Here is a 20,178-nt window from a genome sequence, read left to right as displayed (position 1 = left end):
AAGAGGATGCCCATGGAAGCTGCCTTAGGTTACTTACAAGAGGGAAAAGGGCAGGATATAAATGTAATAATAACAAATGTAGTAGTAGTGGTGGTGGTGGTGATAATAATAATAAAAAATGATCTGGAACTAAGACTAAGCACCAAGGTGGCCAAATTTGCTGATTATACCAAATTATTTAGGGCAGTTGAAACAAAGAGGGATTGAGAAGAGGATCACTCCATAGTGGAAAAATGGACATCACAATGGGAAATGCAGTTCTTTGTAAGCAAGTGTCAAGTGATGCATATTTGGGGGGGGGGGGATTCCAATTTTTCTTCTGTGCTCGTGACTGACCAAGGCACATTCCATGTATTCCAAGGCATAATTAGGAAAAGAATCGACTTGGCTGTGGGGATGGGAAAATGCTGCAAGGGACTGATGTTTCAACACACTCTTAAAGCCCCCCTCCCCCAGCCCAGTCCATGACTTTCTAGTTCAAGTTAGGCAAATACTGTATAAGGACAGTAATTTCACATCTTCTCAGGGCAATTTCTGCACATTCAAACAAAAAGGAAAATGCGAACTTCCCAGTTACACAGGATTCTTTGTACAACAGAATCAGAAGTATCCCGCATCATGTACTCAGAAATTTTAATGAATTTTTATCACAGAAGCTTCCACACTGCCAGTCACTTTTTCAAAACCACTTTTGAGTGAGAGATATAGATTGAACTTGCATGCAAGCCTGCCTATTTATTGATTGATTGATTGATTGATTGCATTTTATTCTGCCTTTTAGCTCAAAAGTCTCCCGAGGTGACTTTCAAAACTAGGAGATAAGACAGCCCCTGTCCACAGACTTACATTGTAGAAGACATAATACAAAACGAAAGGGGATTGGGAGGGAGGAGGAAACACAGAGCCAAGATATAGAAGCCATGTGGTGTAGCTGTTTCTCATTACACATTGCATGGTGTGTACAAGAACACAGTGCAAAAGGAGGATCATCAAATCAAACATGCTATAAAGGCTTTGGACAAGTGAAGTTTAAAACTCAACAAACCACATGAATGTTGAACTCAAATAAACACTAAGTGAAGACAATTCCTGCCTGCAGGCTTACAATCTAAAAAGACATGACACACAAAGAAAAAAGAATAAGGAAAAATGGGGGGGGGGGAATGCGATGCAATCCTAGGCACGTTTAGGCTGAAATAAGTTCTACAACTCCCAGCGTTCCCTAGCCAGCCTTTCATTAGGAATGGTGCTGCTTCTCACTCTCATCTCCCTCAGCACAGCCTGCTGGAATGGAGTTTTTAGGCCACCTTTAAGGGTAGAACTTACAGGATAAAAAAATACAAAACTATGCAAATGGACAATTTTTTAAAAATAAACATTTTATTTTTGAAATAGATTATCTTTTTCTACAAGAAAATGGTTCTGATTCTGAAGTAAATGTGTTCAGCATCAGGACAGCAGAAGCAAGCTCCATTTTATTTCTGCAGTCATAGTTGTGATATAATTTAAGTGAGTTTAGGCCACAATCCTGTCAAGATAGGCGGCCGCCTCCGAACTCAGAGGCAACTGCCTATCCAAAGCAGGGCAGAAGCACAGAGGGGATCATTTCCTCTGCGCTTCTCCGGCCATCCTTTTTCTGCTAGACAGCTGATTGTGGCTGTCTAGCCGCAGGAAAAAGCTGCAAAAGCTGGTTTGAAACTCAACATTAAAAAAACGAAGATCATGGCATCTGGCCCCATCACTTCCTAGCATATGGAAGGGGAAGAAATGGCAGCAGTGACAGATTTTATTTTCTTGGGCTCCAAGATCACCGCAGACGGTGACTGTAGCCATGAAATTAAAAGACGCTTACTCCTTGGGAGGAAAGCTGTGGCAAACCTAGACAGCATAGTAAGAAGCAGGGACATCACCTTGCCGACAAAGGTCCGTCTAATCAAAGCTATGGTTTTCCCAGTAGTAACGTATGGCTGTGAGAGCTGGACTATAAGAAGGCTGAGCGCCGAAGAATCGATGCTTTCGAACTGTGGTGCTGGAGAAGACTCTTACAAGTCCCCTGGACTGCAAGGAGGTCAAATCAGTCCATCCTAAAGGAAATCAACCCTGAGTGCTCATTGGAAGGACAGATCCTGAAGCTGAAGCTCAAATATTTTGGCCACCTAATGCGAAGAGAAAACTCTCTGGAAAAGACCCTGATGCTGGGAAAGACTGAAGGCAAAAGGAGAAGGGGACGGCAGAGGATGAGATGGCTAGGTAGCATCACTGATGCGATTTATATGGACTTGAGCACACTCCGGGAGAGAGCGCAGGACAGGAAGGCCTGGTGTGCTATGGTCCACGGGGTCACAAAGAGTCGGACACGACTAAACGACTGAACAACAACAAGCCTCAGGAGCATGGAGTGGGATAGGAGGCTGCTGTACGACACATTGGATGTGTTGTACAGGCAGCTACGATCTCCCCACCCTGGAACTCCCCCAGCCACACCCCTGTCCAGCCCCTCCATGCTCCTCTTGCGAGCACGGAGGACAGGGCTGTTCTTCACTGACTCTGAGGCAGCACAGAAGTGTGGGGAGGTTAGTTCTCTGGGAACCTACCTTGGAGCGTGGGCTCTGTGGTTGATTTCCGGAAAATAGCATGTCCTATGGCCATCTAGCCACTGTCTAGCAGCCATAGGATTGCTCCCTCCAAGTATAAAACTACACCAGTGCTATTATCTTTTAATCAGGGTTGGCAAACAATTGTACACCATGGATTAGTGAGGCAGGGGTGTGAACTTGTTCCTGTATTCCAAAGGCTGCTTTTCTGTGTGATTCTCAGAATATCACATGTTATTTTAATTACTATCATTATCATGGATATTATGGTTTGTGGTGTTTTTGTGTATGTGTGAAAGAGGGGGGGGAGTGTTGCAAAGGGTTCCTTCTGGCTTCCAAGGGATAAAATCATCATTATCAATATTACATACAAAAGGATGGCTATACTTTCTCCTGAGCAGTCCAGTTTTACTTCTTATAAGTAAGATATGCATAATCTGGAGAGATTTGGCTATTGAGTGGCACAAAAATAAATAAATAAATAAATTCATACGATGCTGATTCTGAGTAGGCCTGCTCTGGTGGATGCTTTGTGATGGATTTTTGGATGCTTTCAGAACAAAAGCATGGATGTTGGGAGGCTTTTCAGGACTTGTTCCTATGTTCCAAAGGCTGCTTTTCTATATGGCCCTGAGAGTATCACATCTTATTTTAATTATTATCATTGTTATTATGGCTGTGTGGACTCTCTGCTCCCATTTATCATCTTAAAGTCACCTGACTCTCTCTATGAAATGGGAGTTATTGCTAGAACAGGAGAATGTGGATGCAATTTTGTGTGGCTGTGTGATTCCCCCCCCCTTTTGCATGTTTTATGCCTCAGTTTATCCTTCTGTGGTATGGGTCAGGGATTCAAAGATTGCTCCTCATCCACTGATCCCCCTTGGCTCTGCCTCTCATGATCTCTTGGCTCTGCCTCTGCTGACTTGCCCCCTGTCCCACCATTCAGACTGTCCACCAGTGTTGTTTAAAATTATGCATGCTTAGAGAAAGTGGATAGGGAGATATTTTCTCTCTTTCTCATAATACTAGAACCCAAGGTCATCCCATGAAGCTGACTGGTGGGAGATGCAAGTCAGGTTAAAGGCTATATACTGTATACTGGCTATAGCTATTTCCAGTATCAGAGTCAATATGCCTATATACACAAGTTGCTGGCGAACATTGGCAGGAGCACTCATGTCCTGCTTGTGAGTTCCTTGTGGGTAGCTGGTTGGCCACTATGTGAACAGAATGCTGGACTAGAGGGTTCTGGTTCATAAATTAAATGTTGTATGCAGAAATGAAACTATTTGTATGCAATGTGGATAAATCTCTATGTAGGATATAGCATTTATATAGTAGGCTGTGTATTGTAGTGCTTGGATGTTGTTGTTTTGCCACAAATGCATGTATACCTGTGGGCCAAACAAGATGAGACATTGGGAGATCCATGATGAGAGCTCCTGAGTTTTCTCTTGCTTTGTTGTGTTATTAGTTCAAAACAGCCATGGGGTTGAGGGTCAGATCAGAGGAATGTTGCTGGGGGGGGGGTGTTTAATCTCTCTCTCCTCCCCCCATGTCTAATTGATCTGATCTAAATCCCCTCCCTTGGTCTTATCCAGCATGGCTCTTCTTATATTCATATTAGAGATAGGACCTCAATGTTCAGAAGCACTGCACCTCTGACTACAAAGACAGAGAGAGAGAAAAACAGAGACAGACAAACAAAGCAGTGACACCTTGGGGAGACATTTGCTTTTCAAAAACCAAGGAAATTCAATCATTGAAAAACCTGCTTATTTAAAAGACCAGATGATAAGGCTATCTGATGTCGGTCCAAACTCCACAAAGCCAGGAAATTGGATGCTAAGGCTGATGCCTTATCTGACATGCCCCGTGATCAGTTATGATTTTATGTGATGTCACAAATTGTGCTTGCTTACAACTTACCCTCCATGCACCCACACTTTTTGTGGGTCTTTCAGTCCCAAATCCAGATTGGGAGGATGGTGTGCCTGGGACCAGCAAAGATGCTCCATACCATCACATCGTTTTATCTTCACCAAGCATCTCAAGATCCAAAGCAACCATGGGTAGGTCCTGCAGTATATGTGCTAGTGGAAATCTCAATATGGTAGAGAATGAATATTTTCCTTTCAGACTCCAAACCAATTCTGTCGCAACCAAACATCTCGTATTAGAAAGCAACCCTAAAAATCTCGGTGTGGTGTTGAATGATTTTTTTTGTCTCATTCCTGTTGCTGCAATAGAAAAACCAGCATAAAAACTTGAATTACAATGTAGTACAGGCTTACCTTGTAGTGACACACAAAAATAATACAAGGATGGTGAGGTGTGCAAGAAGAGGGCTCGCTCTCACTGTTCAACCCATCCTGCAAGCTACTGGTGTAAGGAACAAACATGCATGGGTCACCTCACAGTTGGATTCCTCTAGCAATACAGTAAGGCTCAGATGCTTCATAAGGCAATACAGGACTAGGACATCGTGGAGCATCTTTGCTGGTCCCAGGCACTCCATCCTCCTAATCTGGATTTGGGACTGAAAGAGCCAGGAAAAGTGTTGGTGCATGGAGGGTAAATTGTAAGCAAGCACAATTTATGACATTGCACAACATCATGACTCATCATGGGACACATCAGATAAGGCATCAGCCTTAGCTTCCAATTTCCTGGCTTTGTGGAGTTTGAACCAACGTGAGATAGCCTTATCGTCTGGTCTTTTAAACCGGCAGGTTTTTTGATGATTGAATATTATAACACAGTTATTCTCTGTTTTCAAGGTAGGTGTAGGTAATGTCTCTAAAGATCCAGTACATAGCTTTATGCATGAGTTCTATTGTAGAGATGTTTAGATGTCTTTGAATATGGTAGTTTAATATATTAGCTACTCTTGATCTAAACAAGTTGTGGTCTGTTGCAGGGCACCCCAGAAGACCTGCTGTTCTTTTATGAACATCTCCGAAAAGGCGGAGGAGCCTTTCGAGTCGACCAGTGCCTCCTTCTCTACCGTTACCATCCACAGGCAGCCACTAATTCAGTTTTAGAGTAAGACATGTTTTTTTTACCAAGCTTCTTGGGGTGTTGGATGGGCACTTGTGTGTAGGCAATTCACTTTCCCAACAATATGTGCATTTCTGTAGATATTTGGTGATACCAGCATTTTGGCTCTGTGCCAAAATGTTGCAATACATCTTGAATTTGGACAACTACTTCAGTGGTAGAGTCATTTGGTTTGGGCATGGTTTTGCTTCAGGCAAAACTATTAGACATTTGAAATCTTGAAATTTGCTCTCTTGTTGAACTCCTGTTTGCATAAGAATTGTACATTGATCCTAGATTTTGATTTTTCATTCCAGGTGCTTTCTGTCAAACCATTCTACTAAGAACACAACTACACTTTGGTCCTACAATAACTTTTGAACTGATTGCTTCCTTAGTTAGGGCACTTCAATTGCCTACTTCTGTGTACCTTATTTTGTCTTAGTATATAGTGTAAGCTCTCCATGTCACTCCAGGCAGGACTGGAGCTGGGTTAGGCAGGAATGTTTGCAATTGCATGAACTGAAATGAGGGCCTACATAGAATATAAAGAGACTCTACCTTAGCTTTAGCTCAGACAAGCTATGGAACTTCTCTGAGCTTGGTCACACAAGCCAAGGGACTGTGCAGCTCACTTGCTCTAAGGCTTTGCAGTTTCCCAAGCTGTGTCATATTCCCTGAAGCCTTTAAAACCAGTCTTTAGGGACTTTATGGAGCTTCTACAATTAGATCTCAGATCTGAGCAAAAAGCAGAGGAGCACTTCAGATTTTTGTGCCATTTGCTTAGATGTTTGACAAAAGGTTCTTCTTATCAAACATGTAGATTTTGATCTATGAAAATAGAAGCACATGAACATTTGGCTTAGCGTTAGTGTGATTGGAATTCACACAGCAACCAGAAAAGTGAAGTTTGTATAATGCTTTTCAACTACATTCGCTGCATAATAAAATGTCTTTATATTCAGTGTATAATCTGTTTCATCTCAAAAGTGCTGAGCAACATTCCAAATATGTAATATTTTACATTTAAAAGGGGGGGAAATTTGAATTTTCTCAGAACAGCTGTTGCCCCATGTCATTGATGATAAGAACAGTTGCAGATGTGCATGCTTATATGTGGAAACAACTATTTGTTGGCTGGGATGAGACTGTCAAATAAAGCAAGTAAAGGGTTTATGGGGAGTGGTTTGATCTCATAGTGGTTGATGTGAAACCACTGGAAGCAAATAATGAATAAAATATAGAGAAAAATAGAACAGTATTTCCCTTTTATTATTAGTTAAATGGAATTATATTTTTGACAGTTTGATCAGCTTATTCAGAATTTTCCAACTCTGTATAATGACATGTCAAACTTTTTGGAAGAGCATTCCTAGTTGCTGTGGGAAAAACATATTCTTGGAAGGAAATTTGGTCTGAATTAACAGCAAGCTGTTACTGATTCCATTTTGCAAGGTTGTGTGGCACAATCCCCCCCCCCCCCGGATTACAACATACTAAGAGAATGTGGAAATGCCATAAAGCCATTTCAGATGGGATGTGTACATAGACAAAAAGGGATTTTCCATTATCTGTGTGTGTTTGTGTGAATGCAGATTAATTTCTCAGTTCTGAGATGAGGTCAGCTGAATACTTTGAAAGTTGGAAAAAAAGAAACACACTTCCATTTTACAGTCGGGAATGGACGAAAGGGAATCTTGTCCTTCCAAGATGATCCTGGATTTTGTATAGGCAATAAGAGTTCCTCACACATTCCTTTAGGGAGATATGTAAGGTCAAATTAGATGAAGCACGATTCATGAATTAGCTATTGTGTGTGAATGGCTAATTGCAGGTACAGGGCCTCTGATCCAGACTAGGACTCTGGCATAGGGGACCTTTAATTCTTTGCCCCTTTCTGTGGTTCCAGTCAGGAATAGGGCTCACATGCCTGCTAATTGCATTGGGGAAAAAGATCCTATGGCGCAAGTGAGAGCTTTTTTCTAAGGCAAATAGCAGGTGCAGGGCCCCCCCAGGCCCAATTGCGAATGCAGCAGGGGGCAATTTTTTTTTTTTTTAAAGCACCTACCCTCCACATCAGTATCCCAAACCAGACTAGATCCCCTTTACCTGCAGTTACTTTTTAAAAGTCATCCACTCAATTGCTAATGGCATGAATGGCTTCAAATCTACTTTTGTCCTTAGTTCATTTTGGTTCCCCCAATTATTATTTTTTCTCTCCCATTTTGCTTATTCCTGTATTGAGCAGGGGGTTGGACTCAATGGCCTTGTAGGCCCCTTCCAATCCTACTATTCTATGATTCTGTGATTCAACCTGAAAGGATTTTTTTTCTCCCAACCTGGAGGGAGTTAGGGCATTGTGTAAGGGAGTAAGAAAGGCTTGCAACTGGAACTACATAGAGATTTTTGGCTTGTCTTTGCATCTGGGTGTGATTCTGGACACACGCCAGTTCAGGATGTTCTTGATGGAGGAAAGGCAGCACAGAACTTGATAGCTATTCAGGCTCTCGCGGGTATGAGTAGGGTAGACCTGCAGTCTCTGGCTCAATGGCTCTCTAGCAGAGTCAGTTTGGCAGCTCCAGCCAGAATGTCAAAACTGACAGATTCCTCCCTGCTGGGTTGTGGGGAGCTGACTTGGGGGATGTTGTGATTCAACGGCTGTGGTTGGCCCAGGTGAGAATCAGCCTGCTAGAGATGAGGGTCATAAAGCTGGCTCTCAGGCACATCTACAATCAGATAAGGATCTGTCACATCCTCATAAGGACAGGCAATGTTTCTACGAAAGCATACATCAAAAAATTGGCAAGCACAAAGTCAGGAAGGCTGAACAGGGAGGCCATGGAGATTTTGTCTTGGGCTTGTTATTGGGCCAGTCCATCTTGCAAGTATAGAGTATACAACTGCAGATTGGCTAAGCAGGGAGATGATGTAGGATTTGGATTGTCGACAACATCTTCAGGCAGACAACAGAACATTTTGGCCTCTCAGAAGCAGATCTGTTAATAACTACAGAAAATGTGGAGGTCAAGGTTTTCATGTCAAGACACCCCTGCCAATTAGCAATAGACACAGATGCCTTAGCATGCCCTTGGCCTCTGGGACTAATGTATATCCCAGTTCACACAATCGCAGGGTGGTTAATAAGCCACTGTGGCACCCTGCACATGTTGGCTGCATGCTGGGGGGGAGGGGGATCAGGATAATCACCCTCGGCAGCACAGCTTGATGTGTCATGTGAACCTGGCCAGGGTGGCTTGTTGCTTTGGGAAACAAGCCACCCAGAAGCCTACAACAACCCACAGGTTCTGGGTGGCTTGTTACCCACAGCAACAACCCACCCTGGCTGGGTTCACACGACATGACAAGCCTTGCTGCTGAGGGCTATTACGCTAATCCCCCTGTACCCGACCGGTGGGGGAAATAAGCCACATTATGCTATGCCTGACTTAGAACACAATGGAGCAATTTTAGGGCCTACTGGTCAACACAGGCTACTGTGCAGGTCTTCCAAACAAAATGAAACTGCTTTGTGGATAATTAGGAGAATACCTGGATTTTGAATTAGGAAACGACAAAACATTCGAAGAAATCAAATATCTACATATAGATGCACATAGATATGTATATTAAGACTGGAAGATATCAATATAGTTATATAATTCATGTGAAAGCATAGTTAAAGTAAAGTTACGCCTCAATACAGCTTAAGAAATAAATGTTTATGAAACTAAAGAATATGGTTTGTTTGAAGAAAGGTGTGTCATCTAATCTTTTCACCAAAGGTAGCAATCACTCTAAATCATCAGTGAGCCGATCACAGTTTGTCAGGGCCTAGATGCCCTGCAGGCAGAAACTAAGCAGTATTCACCTAGTTTTGTAACTCCTGTTGTGGGGGGACATGTCTGATTGGCTAGTGGGAGTTAGTTCTATACATTTGGTGACATTTAAATGTAGGAATTATTGTATTTCCCCCCTGGGTCATTCCCACAATTTATTTACCCTACAGAATAGATTACTGGAAGGAAAAGAATCTGTGAAGAAGGAAACAGCCTCACTCCCATAGTCTCCTATGCTAGAGGCATGGGAATACGTTATTAAAGGGCATGTTCTCTGTGATGATAGAATCTGGATGATGTAGTGTACATATCTCTAATAGGAACAATTTGATGATAATAGGCTCAGCAACCTGTGTACAGATGTTTTATGTTGTCACCTAAAGATATGAAAAATATATTTCTGTATTTAGATGTTTAGCCAGCTCAATCACAGAGACTATAAGCAAGTTACAATATGTTTAAACATTTAGAATAGAAAAAAAGTTAAAATTAGTCAAACTATATACAGCACTAAACCCCTACATGAAAATTAAGTTGAAATCTCAAAAGTTTCTCTTCATAAAGTTAATTTTGAGCCATGTTATCTGTAGAGCTAGGAAAAGAGAAGCACATCAATTTGTGCTTTACAGTCTACAAAGTAACATAGTTCTAGGACCTATCTTAAACCCACTTTGCTGGCCTATCCCTGAAGTTATTTTAATGCTGGATGCCCCTTGACCCTGGGGGAATTAAACCTTCTTTAAACATTCTCATGAATAGAAAGCATTCATAGTTCCTGTGTTTCCAGTATTACTGGAAACACAGTATTAAACATTCTCATGAATAGAAAGCATGTATCATAAGGCTCAGGGAGTGCTGAGTATTAAACATTCTCATGAATAGAAAGCATGTATAGTTCCTATGTTTCCAGTATTACACAGTTTCCAGTGCTGGTATTCCTTGGGGATCAATTTTTGGGAAGAATTTGCAGTTTTTGAATGGACCATTTTACACGTCATAGCAACCCAAGATTTGTTTAAGCCCTGAATTGTTGGGAATGAGTGAGCATGCTAGTGCATGCTGTCCAATCATTCCCACTCTGACCAACCGCAGCTAAGCAATCCAGGAACACTCTGTCCCTGGGTTGTTTAGTATTGTGTCCAAAGCCGGACCTCTGCCTCGTTGGGGAAGAGACAAACGAGAGAAACAACCCTAAAACAAATCATGGGTTATTTCCCTGGCGTGTCTCTCCCGTGACAAGACAGAGGGCAGATTTTGAAAACAACAGAAAACAACCTAGGGATAGAGTGTCCCACAGCAGGAGTGACCGGACCATGTTCACGACAATCGAGGGTCTGAACAAATCCTTGACTTCGTGTGCAAACTGGGCCTATCTGTAAAACTTACTTAATTTCTCCTAGATGGCCCAGAAGTCATGTTTAAGTTACACCAAAAGAATAGTTAAATCCTGTATCTTCTGTTCTGAAATAAGTACATCGAAACGTGCTTGTATTCAACCACATAATTAGTTCTCAGACTGCAGTACAAGTATCCTTGAGGATCAATTTTGTACGCTGGTGTCTTCCTGTGATCATCATAATGTGTATGGGAAAGTTGTGTGAATTTGAATGCCAGGGGGACTCTCACTGGAAAGTCATGATTGGCCATGGCTCCCTGGCATGTGTCCGTTACTAGTTTATACTTAGGAGTCTTCCTTTCACCCATCACGGTGTGAATGGAAGCACCCCAAAATGGATATTGTTTAGTGGGCAACATGAATAATCTCTGAAGGACAGTGGATGCTCTTCAGGGAGTGTTAGAAGAAAACACCATCATGGCCATTGCTGTATCTTGTGCCCTGTCGACAGCTTTATTCCTTCTTTTCCCACATGCTACTTCTCATTGCTTTTAGGTAGAGAATATATTCTTAGTCAGAAGGTTCTGTGGAGCATGTTTATTATGTCTCTCTTCTTTCAGCTACATTAGTAGGGTGAGAAAGGGAGTGGGAGGAGGTGACAGTCAGCTGTTTTTAGCTATTATGTTAACAGTTTTGCTGTAAAAGAAGGCAGTGTGTGAAACAGAAAGAAACCTAGTAGAAGCATTTGTTTTGAGCATATATTTTAGATTCTGAATGGCTAGAACCAGACCCATCGTTAACATCATGGAGTGAAATTGGCAAAATGCTATTTCAGGGGAGGAAATTTAGTACCTGTTCTTTTAGTAAAATTTAAATTACTTCTCATCAGGGATGTGGATATGGAGCCCCAAATCAGCACTCCCTGAGCCTTATGATACATTGATGTTGCTTCTGGCTATGAACTTGTAGTTAATGTGAAGAATGAAATTAACCAGTGAGAACCTTTTGTGGGAGGTGGTTTATATAACTTTTAAGAACTGTTTTTAGTTTCATTTGTTTCAGGCAGTTTCTTTAATTGCTATTTGCAAGTTGCTACAGTTCCTGTTCCTTGCACCTGCCTTGGCGCTGGAAGTCTGGGAAAATGGCATTCCCTTATCCCCCAAGGCAGGAATCCCAGCTATTGGCCCTGGGAACGTCCCAACGTACAAGGCAGCCTAGGTGAACCGGAAACTCAAAGGGGAAAACCAAAAATCATCTCCCTTTTGACACTCCTTAAGCTACATTTTTTAAAACCTATATTAGTAACGTTTAGTTGTATTCATTACAAGTTTTCACAAAGCCCACACCTGTAATTATCATATAATTAGCTTGAAGGCACAGTCACACACTTTTCTGCATGAACCCAACATCCACCCACTGTTTGTCCTTATGACACAACCTGAAGCTATGAAAATATTCCCAAGGTAAAGCTCCACAATGCAGACTTTCTGAGAACTCTCTCACAAAGGGGCATGTAGGAGCTAGAGTAGCAGTTTAAATGCACTCTTCTTCCTTGCCTTGTCTGTAGAAATCAGTACATTGAGTCTTTATTGATCCCCCCCCCCAATCATGAGGGCTAAATTACACTTTACAGCATGGGTGGGCATCATGTGGCCCACGGGCTGCATGTGGTTTGCTGTGACCATCTGTGCACCCCCAGTCCCAACTGCCGCCGCCACCACCATTAAAATCCCAGTGATTCTGCTGGGAAAGAAAGCCTGCAGGAAGGGTACAGACTCCCTGCAAGCCTTGTTTCCATGCAGAACCACTGATTCTGCAGAGAACCAGGGTGCGTGGGGATGGTTCCCTTTGTGTGCCTGTTTATCTGCAGAATGGGGCTCCTGACAGCCTGCCAAGCAGCAGTTTGGTGGTCTGGCAGAAGCCCAGTTCATCTGGGAAACAAGGTGCACGCTTCCTGCATGCCTTGTTTCCCAGCAGAATTGCTGGTATTTCAGTGGTGGCAGCAGCTTCCAGTGGGTGGGGAGTTGCAATCCCCACAGTGTTCTAGGAGGGGCAGTATACCCCTCCATCCCCCAGAAGTTGCCCACATCTGCTTTACAGTAATAGCATGTTTACAGTGGTATTCTTAGAAGCCTGGAGTGTACTAACCAAAAATACCCCAGGAAAGCCCCAATCCAGATCAGGACTGTGGCGCCGGGAGAGGAAGGTTAACCCTTTCCCTCTATGCTGTTTTTATGCTGAAGATCCTCCTAGGTGCCATTTACCCCTGACAGTGCTGTTTGCTGCAAATAGCAGTGGGGGAGGCATGAAAAACCAGAGTTAAACTCTCCCCCCCCCCATTCTGTATCAACTGGTTTGTCCAATGGGGCTGGAGCAAGGCTGCTTTTTGTAAGAAAGCACTGGCTGTATATCTCGAACCACAAAGTTGAAAATACACTTATTAATTTACTTCATTTCAGTTCATTTCTATACCGCCCAATAGCCTAAGCTCTCTGGGCGGTTCACTTTAACTGTAACATGCAGTTTGGCCCTGAATAGGTACCATCCAAGTGATTGTTTCTAATAATTGCATTGGGTATGAATAATGTGACTATCTAGCTCAAAACAGTGTCAGAAATTATAGGTGCCAATACAGAAATTATAAGAGACGCAGCCCAACCTCCTCACAAATCCCAGGCAACAGCTTGCAGTTTGGCAGCGCAGAGTTGTAGGCTCAAGTGTTTCGGGCTGCAGTTACAGAGCAACCATGCCACATGATTATTGGAGCCTATGGTAGACACTTTTGTACCCTCCTGAAGTTTACCTGTGCTGCCATGGGATGAGCCACTTAAGTGAAAGCTGCTTCTGCCCCTTGCCGTATAATTGGGATAAGCTCGTTGCATACTATCGTAACTGCTCAAAAAGTTGACATGTTACAAATTAAACCAGGCACAGCTCAGTGTGTGGTGGGTGACAGCAGGCAGTTTTCACATGACCATAAGAGCCTGAGGCAGCACAGATAAGTCAGCTAAAAATCACAGCTGCCATGGGCTCAGCTGGTTAAATTAATGGGTACACGTGTGCATACTTTCACATGAATAGCAGATATAGTGGTAAAAGCGACCAATTCAGAATGATGTCTAGGCTGATGTTTTGATGTTTCATGTATTTTATGCTGCTTTTTCTAGCTGCTAAGATTATGGATTATTTTAAAATTGTTTTTGGTTTTAATTGGAAGCTTTATTGTATTACTTTCTTAAATAAATAAAATTAATAGCCTAGCAATTCACCTGAAAGGCTAATTTTGTATGTGCTGGGCTATTATTTTCCCTATGAGGGTTCTCCCCCCCCATTTTGAACTGTATTCAGCTATACAGTTCCCCCATCTGCAGTCTAAACTGGTATAGTCCAGGAACTGTTTTACCACCTTGTCTGTTCTTATATAAGCTCGGCCTGAGGTTTGGCACATGTGGTTGTTCACAAGTGCCTGAGAGTAGAGCAGTTGGTCAGATCTCTTTTCATCCCTAGCCTGTGCCACATCCAGTCTTGCCCAAGTTCTTCAACCCAATAGAGCAAACAAACATGGCTGGGTGATAAAAGTCAACCAGAGTCCAAAGTGAGTAAGGGGCATTAAATTGAATAGGTTTATAAGCCTCCCTATGATCAGGAATCCTGCCTTATCACTGTTCCCAGTTGTGGGGAAGTTTCAGAGTGTGTTCAAGATGTGAAGGTCTGAAAAGGAGCTATGTGGGTTGTTGTGGGTGGGGCTTTTATGGACACCCTTGCCACTTATACACTTTTTATCCTTAGCTGTTAAGGCAAATGAAAATGTAGCCAGAATAGGCTAATGACTTTGTAAACAGTTTTTTTCCAAGGAAATACTACATGGGGTTTTGAGAGAAATGTTCTCTTCCCATTTATAAGAGACCTGTTCTGAACAAGGTAGTACCAGATTTTCTTTCTTTAATACAACTCTCAGTCCTTTCATTTTAAGCATTAATAGTTAAAAGGTGTGTGTCTTTCTGTCTGTACCTCCAGTGTTCCTCATAGCCTCAATTTATAATTATGTTAGCAATATATTAATTACTTTGCTTTCTCAAGTCTTTGTGATTAGTAATATCCATAAAAGGTATATGGTACAGTTTAATGTCATCTCTGAATAACCTGAGAAATATGCAAAGTCTTTTGGTTAACTAGGATTTATGGAAAATCAGAGCTTTGAGGATAACTGGGAGTTGCTGTGTGTGTGTGTGTGTGTGTGTGTGTGAATAAAAAGTGTATGTGTGTGCCAATTTTAACATATGTCTATGTGCATAGGTAAATTTGTTTAGTGTATTTCTTTTTCCATTTAGGTTCACCTTTAAATTCCTTTTTTATTATATTATACTGTATAATAGTATAGCTTCGGCTATTGGGTGGTGTAAAAATGTAATAAATAAATTTAAAGATCCTTTCTGTCTGACGACATGCCTCCAAGGCAGCTGATAATCAGTGAAAATTAATCTAGAATAATAAAAGATGTGTGTCCGTCCATTGGTCTATCTGTCACCACCGTAACTCCAAGACCATGAAACCTAGACTCCTAAAACTTGGCGTAGTTAGTAAGGGGCCCCTAGCAGTGTGTACTTCAGGGTTATTTTGATTTTAACATGCATTAATGAATTGTAGTTAATTTAAATATGTCAGTGTGCCTGAAGTCTGTAGTATATCTTCAACCACTAGAGGCAGACCTCCCTAACCAGTGCAGAGTTAGTAGTCAATGCAGTTTGAAGTCAGGAGAGATTAGATGGCCGCGAGGGGCAGAGTTATATGTCTGCTTCCTACCTCCTACTGTGGAGCAGCGAGGGAGTGGACAGATCCTTCCCTTAAGGGGCTACAGGGGTGCACCTTGCAGGGACTGTGCCTAAGGGTGACAGTAGGCGTGGCTTTACTCAGATGGGGCAGGCACAGTGTGTCCAGCTCTCTGACAATGGCATAGATTTGTTTGAAGACTGACTATTAAACTATTAAACTAACAGCTATTTAGCAGGCCAAGGGACAGAGTTATAGACCTGCTGCCTCTCTCCTGCTGTAGGGCAGCCCGCCCCCCTCAAGGCAATGGAGTGGGAAGACCTCTCCCTCAGGGAGTTATGGGGGTGCACCATGGCAGGGCCATGTCTGGGGGTGCCAACAGGTATGACTTCACTCATACAGGGTGGGCGTAATACCAGATTTGGACGAAATGCTGTGGCTCATTGTGGGCTGTGGCACCCGTGGGTACCAGGTTGAATATGCAATCCCTGCTCAGGATTGTCATGTCATGCAAACCTGGCGAGTGTGGGTTATGTGAGGGTTGAGCAACCCTTGTATAACCTTTAAGCAGACCATGGATTATGCAAGAGTTGTTTAACTCTTACACAACCTGTGCTCACCTGGTTCACATGACATGACAACCCCTGAGTGGGGGTTGCAAAATGGCCACCACATGCGCTGCAGCCTCACTGTGGGTTATTTAGCCGTGGGTTAAATAACCCATGGTGGGCTGCCATGTCATGCAAACAGCTCCAAATGTCCAACTCTGACAACTACATAAATTTACTTGCGGCCTTTGCTGTATCAAAGTAAGGGCTATTCCCACCCATGCGAAGCCATGTCCATTTGCTAGTACTTGATAAAACTGCTCTTTTTTTTAAGGCAGTGGTGACTTAGAAAGACCCCGGGGTGAAGGTAATGATGGAAAATATTCACTCCCCAGTCCTTAAGAGGATGCTTCTGCTGCTGAGGTTGTTTCAGTTGCTGTTGCTCTTCAAAGGTTCTATGATGACCCACTAATGTGCTCATGGACAGCTTTCTTGGGATCCTCCACCCTACACCTCCCTTAAAAAAATACACATTCCTACCAGCAGCTCGGATTGCTATGAAATGGATTTCATTTGGTGCTGAAAACTATGGGTGCCAAGGAGGAGTTTAGTGTGTTGGGGCTCAGCCCCCACCTCTGCCTTGGACTCATTCTTTTGGGCAGGTTACTTGTCCTTTGCCATTTCTCCAATGGCAACCATTTTGTGGTGTTGCACAGGACAGTTTCTCAAATTGCCAAACGTGCCCATGGCCCAAAAAGATTGCCTACCCCCTGCCCTAGAGGAAAATAGTGCTCCCTCCACAATGTGTGCTACCTAGCAACCAGGGCCAGGCAGCACCAGATGTTTTGGGCCCTGGAGGGCAAGGCATCTCATCACCCAGGCAGCTGGGCACTCTGCAAATCTTGGCTCTTCCTGGTGGTGAGGATGAGGATAGTAAACACTCTGGGGGCACAATGATGGAAAATGTCCACTCCTCTGGCCTTAGAGGTTGCTACTATATTATGTCTGGTTGGTTTTTTTTTCCCCATTTCAATAAAGGGTGTAATTGTGTTTACTTGCCCAGAATTTAGCAGTAACTTTTAGTTGTTCTGCTTTGGTTTGCAAGATTTAATATGGGGTCTGTTTTTGTGCTAGGCTAGTATATTAAATAGTTTCACCAAGTCTTGTTGAATCAGAGTCATTGGATCTATTTTTATTCAGTTGGACTGGAAAATGTGGTGGACATCTGTGCAAAGAATATGCTGGTTGTGAGTAGGGATGTACGAAAGTTACATTATGGTGTGGGGGGAGGCGTTCCGTCCCTCCCCCCGGAATCCTCGACGGCTGGCTGTGCTCCGTGGCGGCTCTGCGGAGCAGCCGGCCAGGCCCAGGCCAAAGCCGTCTGCAGCTGGATTTCCGGCCGCGGAGGGTTCTGGGTAAAAAAAACAAAAACAAAAACCGCATACGCAAATGGCGGTGGCTACGGCTGCAGCCATTTGAGTTCCTTATTTTTCGCCATCTTAGTCTACGTAAATATTTACGTAGGCTAAAACGGCGAATCAAAAAGGAACGCAAATAGCGCCCACTACGCTATTTGCATTCCCCTTTGTTTTCGCCGTAATAGTCTACGTAAATATTTACGTAGACTAAGGCAGCAAAAAATAAGGAACGCAAATGGCGGCGGCCATAGCTGCTGCCATTTGCTTACACATTTTTTTTTTAACCCAGCCATGATAGGCTACGTAAATCTTTACATAGCCTATCACGTCCCTGTAAAAAAAAAAAACCCACCTCCAGACTGCAAATGGCGGCGGCGGCAGCTGGTCGAAAGACCAGCCGGAGCCGCTGCCGCCCGGAACATCCGCCCCAGGTAAGTCTCGTCCCGGGGGGGATCTGCGGGGTGGCGGGGGGGTGGCAGGCCGTTCCGCCACAGATTTTGGGGGGCTGAATGCACTGGCATTCGGCCTCACCCGAGATCCGTGGCGGAATTCTCTGACATCCCTAGTTGTGAGGTATAGAGTATTGGAGTTTATAACTTTTATGAAAACATAATTGGCACTGTATCAGCCCATTTCTTACCTATCAAACCATTCTACCTTTTTTAGATCATGAACGAGCCCATCAGCCTAGCCCTTGGCTCGCTTAGCTGCTGTAGAAACATGCCTCAATATGGGTCTGGATTTGGTTGCTGACTGATATTGTTATAGCACAAGGAGTAAAAAATCAGGAAGATCTTTATCTGAAGGTAAAATCCAGAAAGATCTTTAACAGAAACTAGATCAAATGTTTTTGAATTACTGCCCAGTTTTCACGTTTTAGAGATTTGGTCAACATTATCTTTTGCCTCTGTTATCAGAATTTGGGGAAATGCCTTTTATGCTTCATATTCTGGTCCAGGAGCACTGATCAGAAAATAGTCTCCTTCTCCTCACTTACAGATGATAGCTGGTTTTGTTCCTCACTAGAGCTTACCCATTTTGGCCCCAATCCATCACAGATAATTACATCCATTGAACTCAGTGGGCTTAAGAACACCTAGGTCTGTGATCTTTGTTGTTGTTGTTGTTATAAATAATATTTCAAATGTTAAATGCACCTCTCATACATTCTTTTTTGCAATCCTTACAACAGTCTTGAAAGGTTGGTCAGTATAATTATCCCCTTATTGCAAATGGAGTCCTAAGCAGAGAGAGAGTGGCTTTCCCATGAGCTACCGAGTGAGTTCACGGCAGAGTTTTGACATGAACTGGGGACTTCCTGATTTGAAGCTCAGTCTCTTAGCCATTTTGCTATACCAAGTTTATTTTCTGCAGTACAGAAAAAAGAAGGTACAGACAAGATTCCTGTATAGCGGTAGGGAAATGTAGCAAGGAAAACACATCCTGTACAGGAAGAGGAAGGGACACTGAAACTTAGTGAAGGTCTTGACCCTTCCCCCATCCCCAACAAATCACCACTCCTCAGCTGCAAGGATATAATCAGCCAGCTTTTATTCATATGAAGGCACATGACTGCATATCTGGCAGCAAAGATGCCCATAGTTGACAGCAAAGGTACTGTTATATGGCTATAAAATAATTGCCCAAAACAAATCTGGAGATCATTTTACTTGCAAACTGACTTGTAAGCATTTACGTCAGAAATACTCGTATTTTGTGTTGCTTTTGTTTTCAGTTGTGAGAATTAGAAACATTGCCTTGTTTTAAGGTAGAGATGCAAAACGTATGGTCTGTGGGCTGCAGGTGGTTTCCCCAGGCCCTTTCTGGCAGCTCACAAGACTCCCAGCATCTAGTACCACTGAAAAAAGAGGAAAAAATATTCAAAATATGGACTATATGGTTCCTGCCATAGGAGCCTCATTCCTAGAGCATTCTATGATGCAGTGCTTGAAGGGTCCTGGGTGCTTCCTAGGATACTTCTGGGACACTCTAGGAATGAGGCCTATGGCAGGAATCGTAGAGCCCATTTATAGAGCTTGTTTTCTTGTTGTTTTTCTTGAGTGTGTTTTTTCATTGGCAAAGGGAAGAGTTAAAGCTGTGACAGAGTAGGTGTGTGAGTGAGTCGGGGGGAGAAGTGAGTGTATGAGTATGTCAGTGAGATTATTTAATGTATGCGAAGTAATGGTGGGGGTTCAAAGGAGAACCCCAGCCCTTGACAGATGCAGCACATTGCCCACTCCTGTCTTCAACTGAAGGTTTTAAAATATAATGTATACAAGACAAGCACAGTGTGAGTGAGTGGGCTTATGTGTGTTTGCAAGTGAGTTGTATGTGAATGTGCATGAATGTGCATGGATGCACATGTGCAGCCCCCGGCACCCCAGCAGACACCCGATGCAGGTCTTGGGACCTAAAAGGTTGTGCACCCTTTATAAGGCCTCCATAACAGGTGCAGTGGCACAATGGCATCTCTGTGCAAAGGTAGCTGTGCTCTCCTGCAGTATTCATCAGGTGCCCATTTTGATGTGTTCCTGTGAACATACGAAGCTGTAGTCCATTGCTGTCTACTGGCAGTGGCTACTGTGTGATTCGAGGTGTCAGGCACAGATCTATCCACGCTTTGCAGCCTGAGAT

The 20,178-nt window shown here is 43.1% G+C and overlaps 1 protein-coding gene across 5 annotated transcripts in view; it reads left to right on the top strand.

Annotated features, from left to right (window-relative positions):
- QTGAL (queuosine-tRNA galactosyltransferase) overlaps nucleotides 1–20,178 on the top strand; it is a 288,495-nt gene that overhangs the window by 208,942 nt on the left and 59,375 nt on the right. For all 5 annotated transcript variants that reach the window (XR_014788322.1, XM_084838336.1, XM_084838339.1 and 2 more), the window contains one exon: nucleotides 5,518–5,642. Coding sequence is in view for 4 of the 5 variants with exons in the window: in XM_084838336.1 (XP_084694462.1) it covers nucleotides 5,518–5,642 (125 nt within the window). In the remaining variant the exon portion in view is untranslated. The remainder of the gene's footprint in view (nucleotides 1–5,517; nucleotides 5,643–20,178) is intronic.

The sequence above is a fragment of the Heloderma suspectum genome, chromosome 2 (assembly GCF_057233095.1).
Source record: "Heloderma suspectum isolate Gila_16-S chromosome 2, 16-S_ref, whole genome shotgun sequence".
In the NCBI taxonomy this organism is placed as follows: domain Eukaryota; kingdom Metazoa; phylum Chordata; class Lepidosauria; order Squamata; family Helodermatidae; genus Heloderma; species Heloderma suspectum.
The sequence above is the reverse complement of the archived record's forward strand: the minus strand, read 5'-3'. Positions and strand labels throughout refer to the sequence as shown.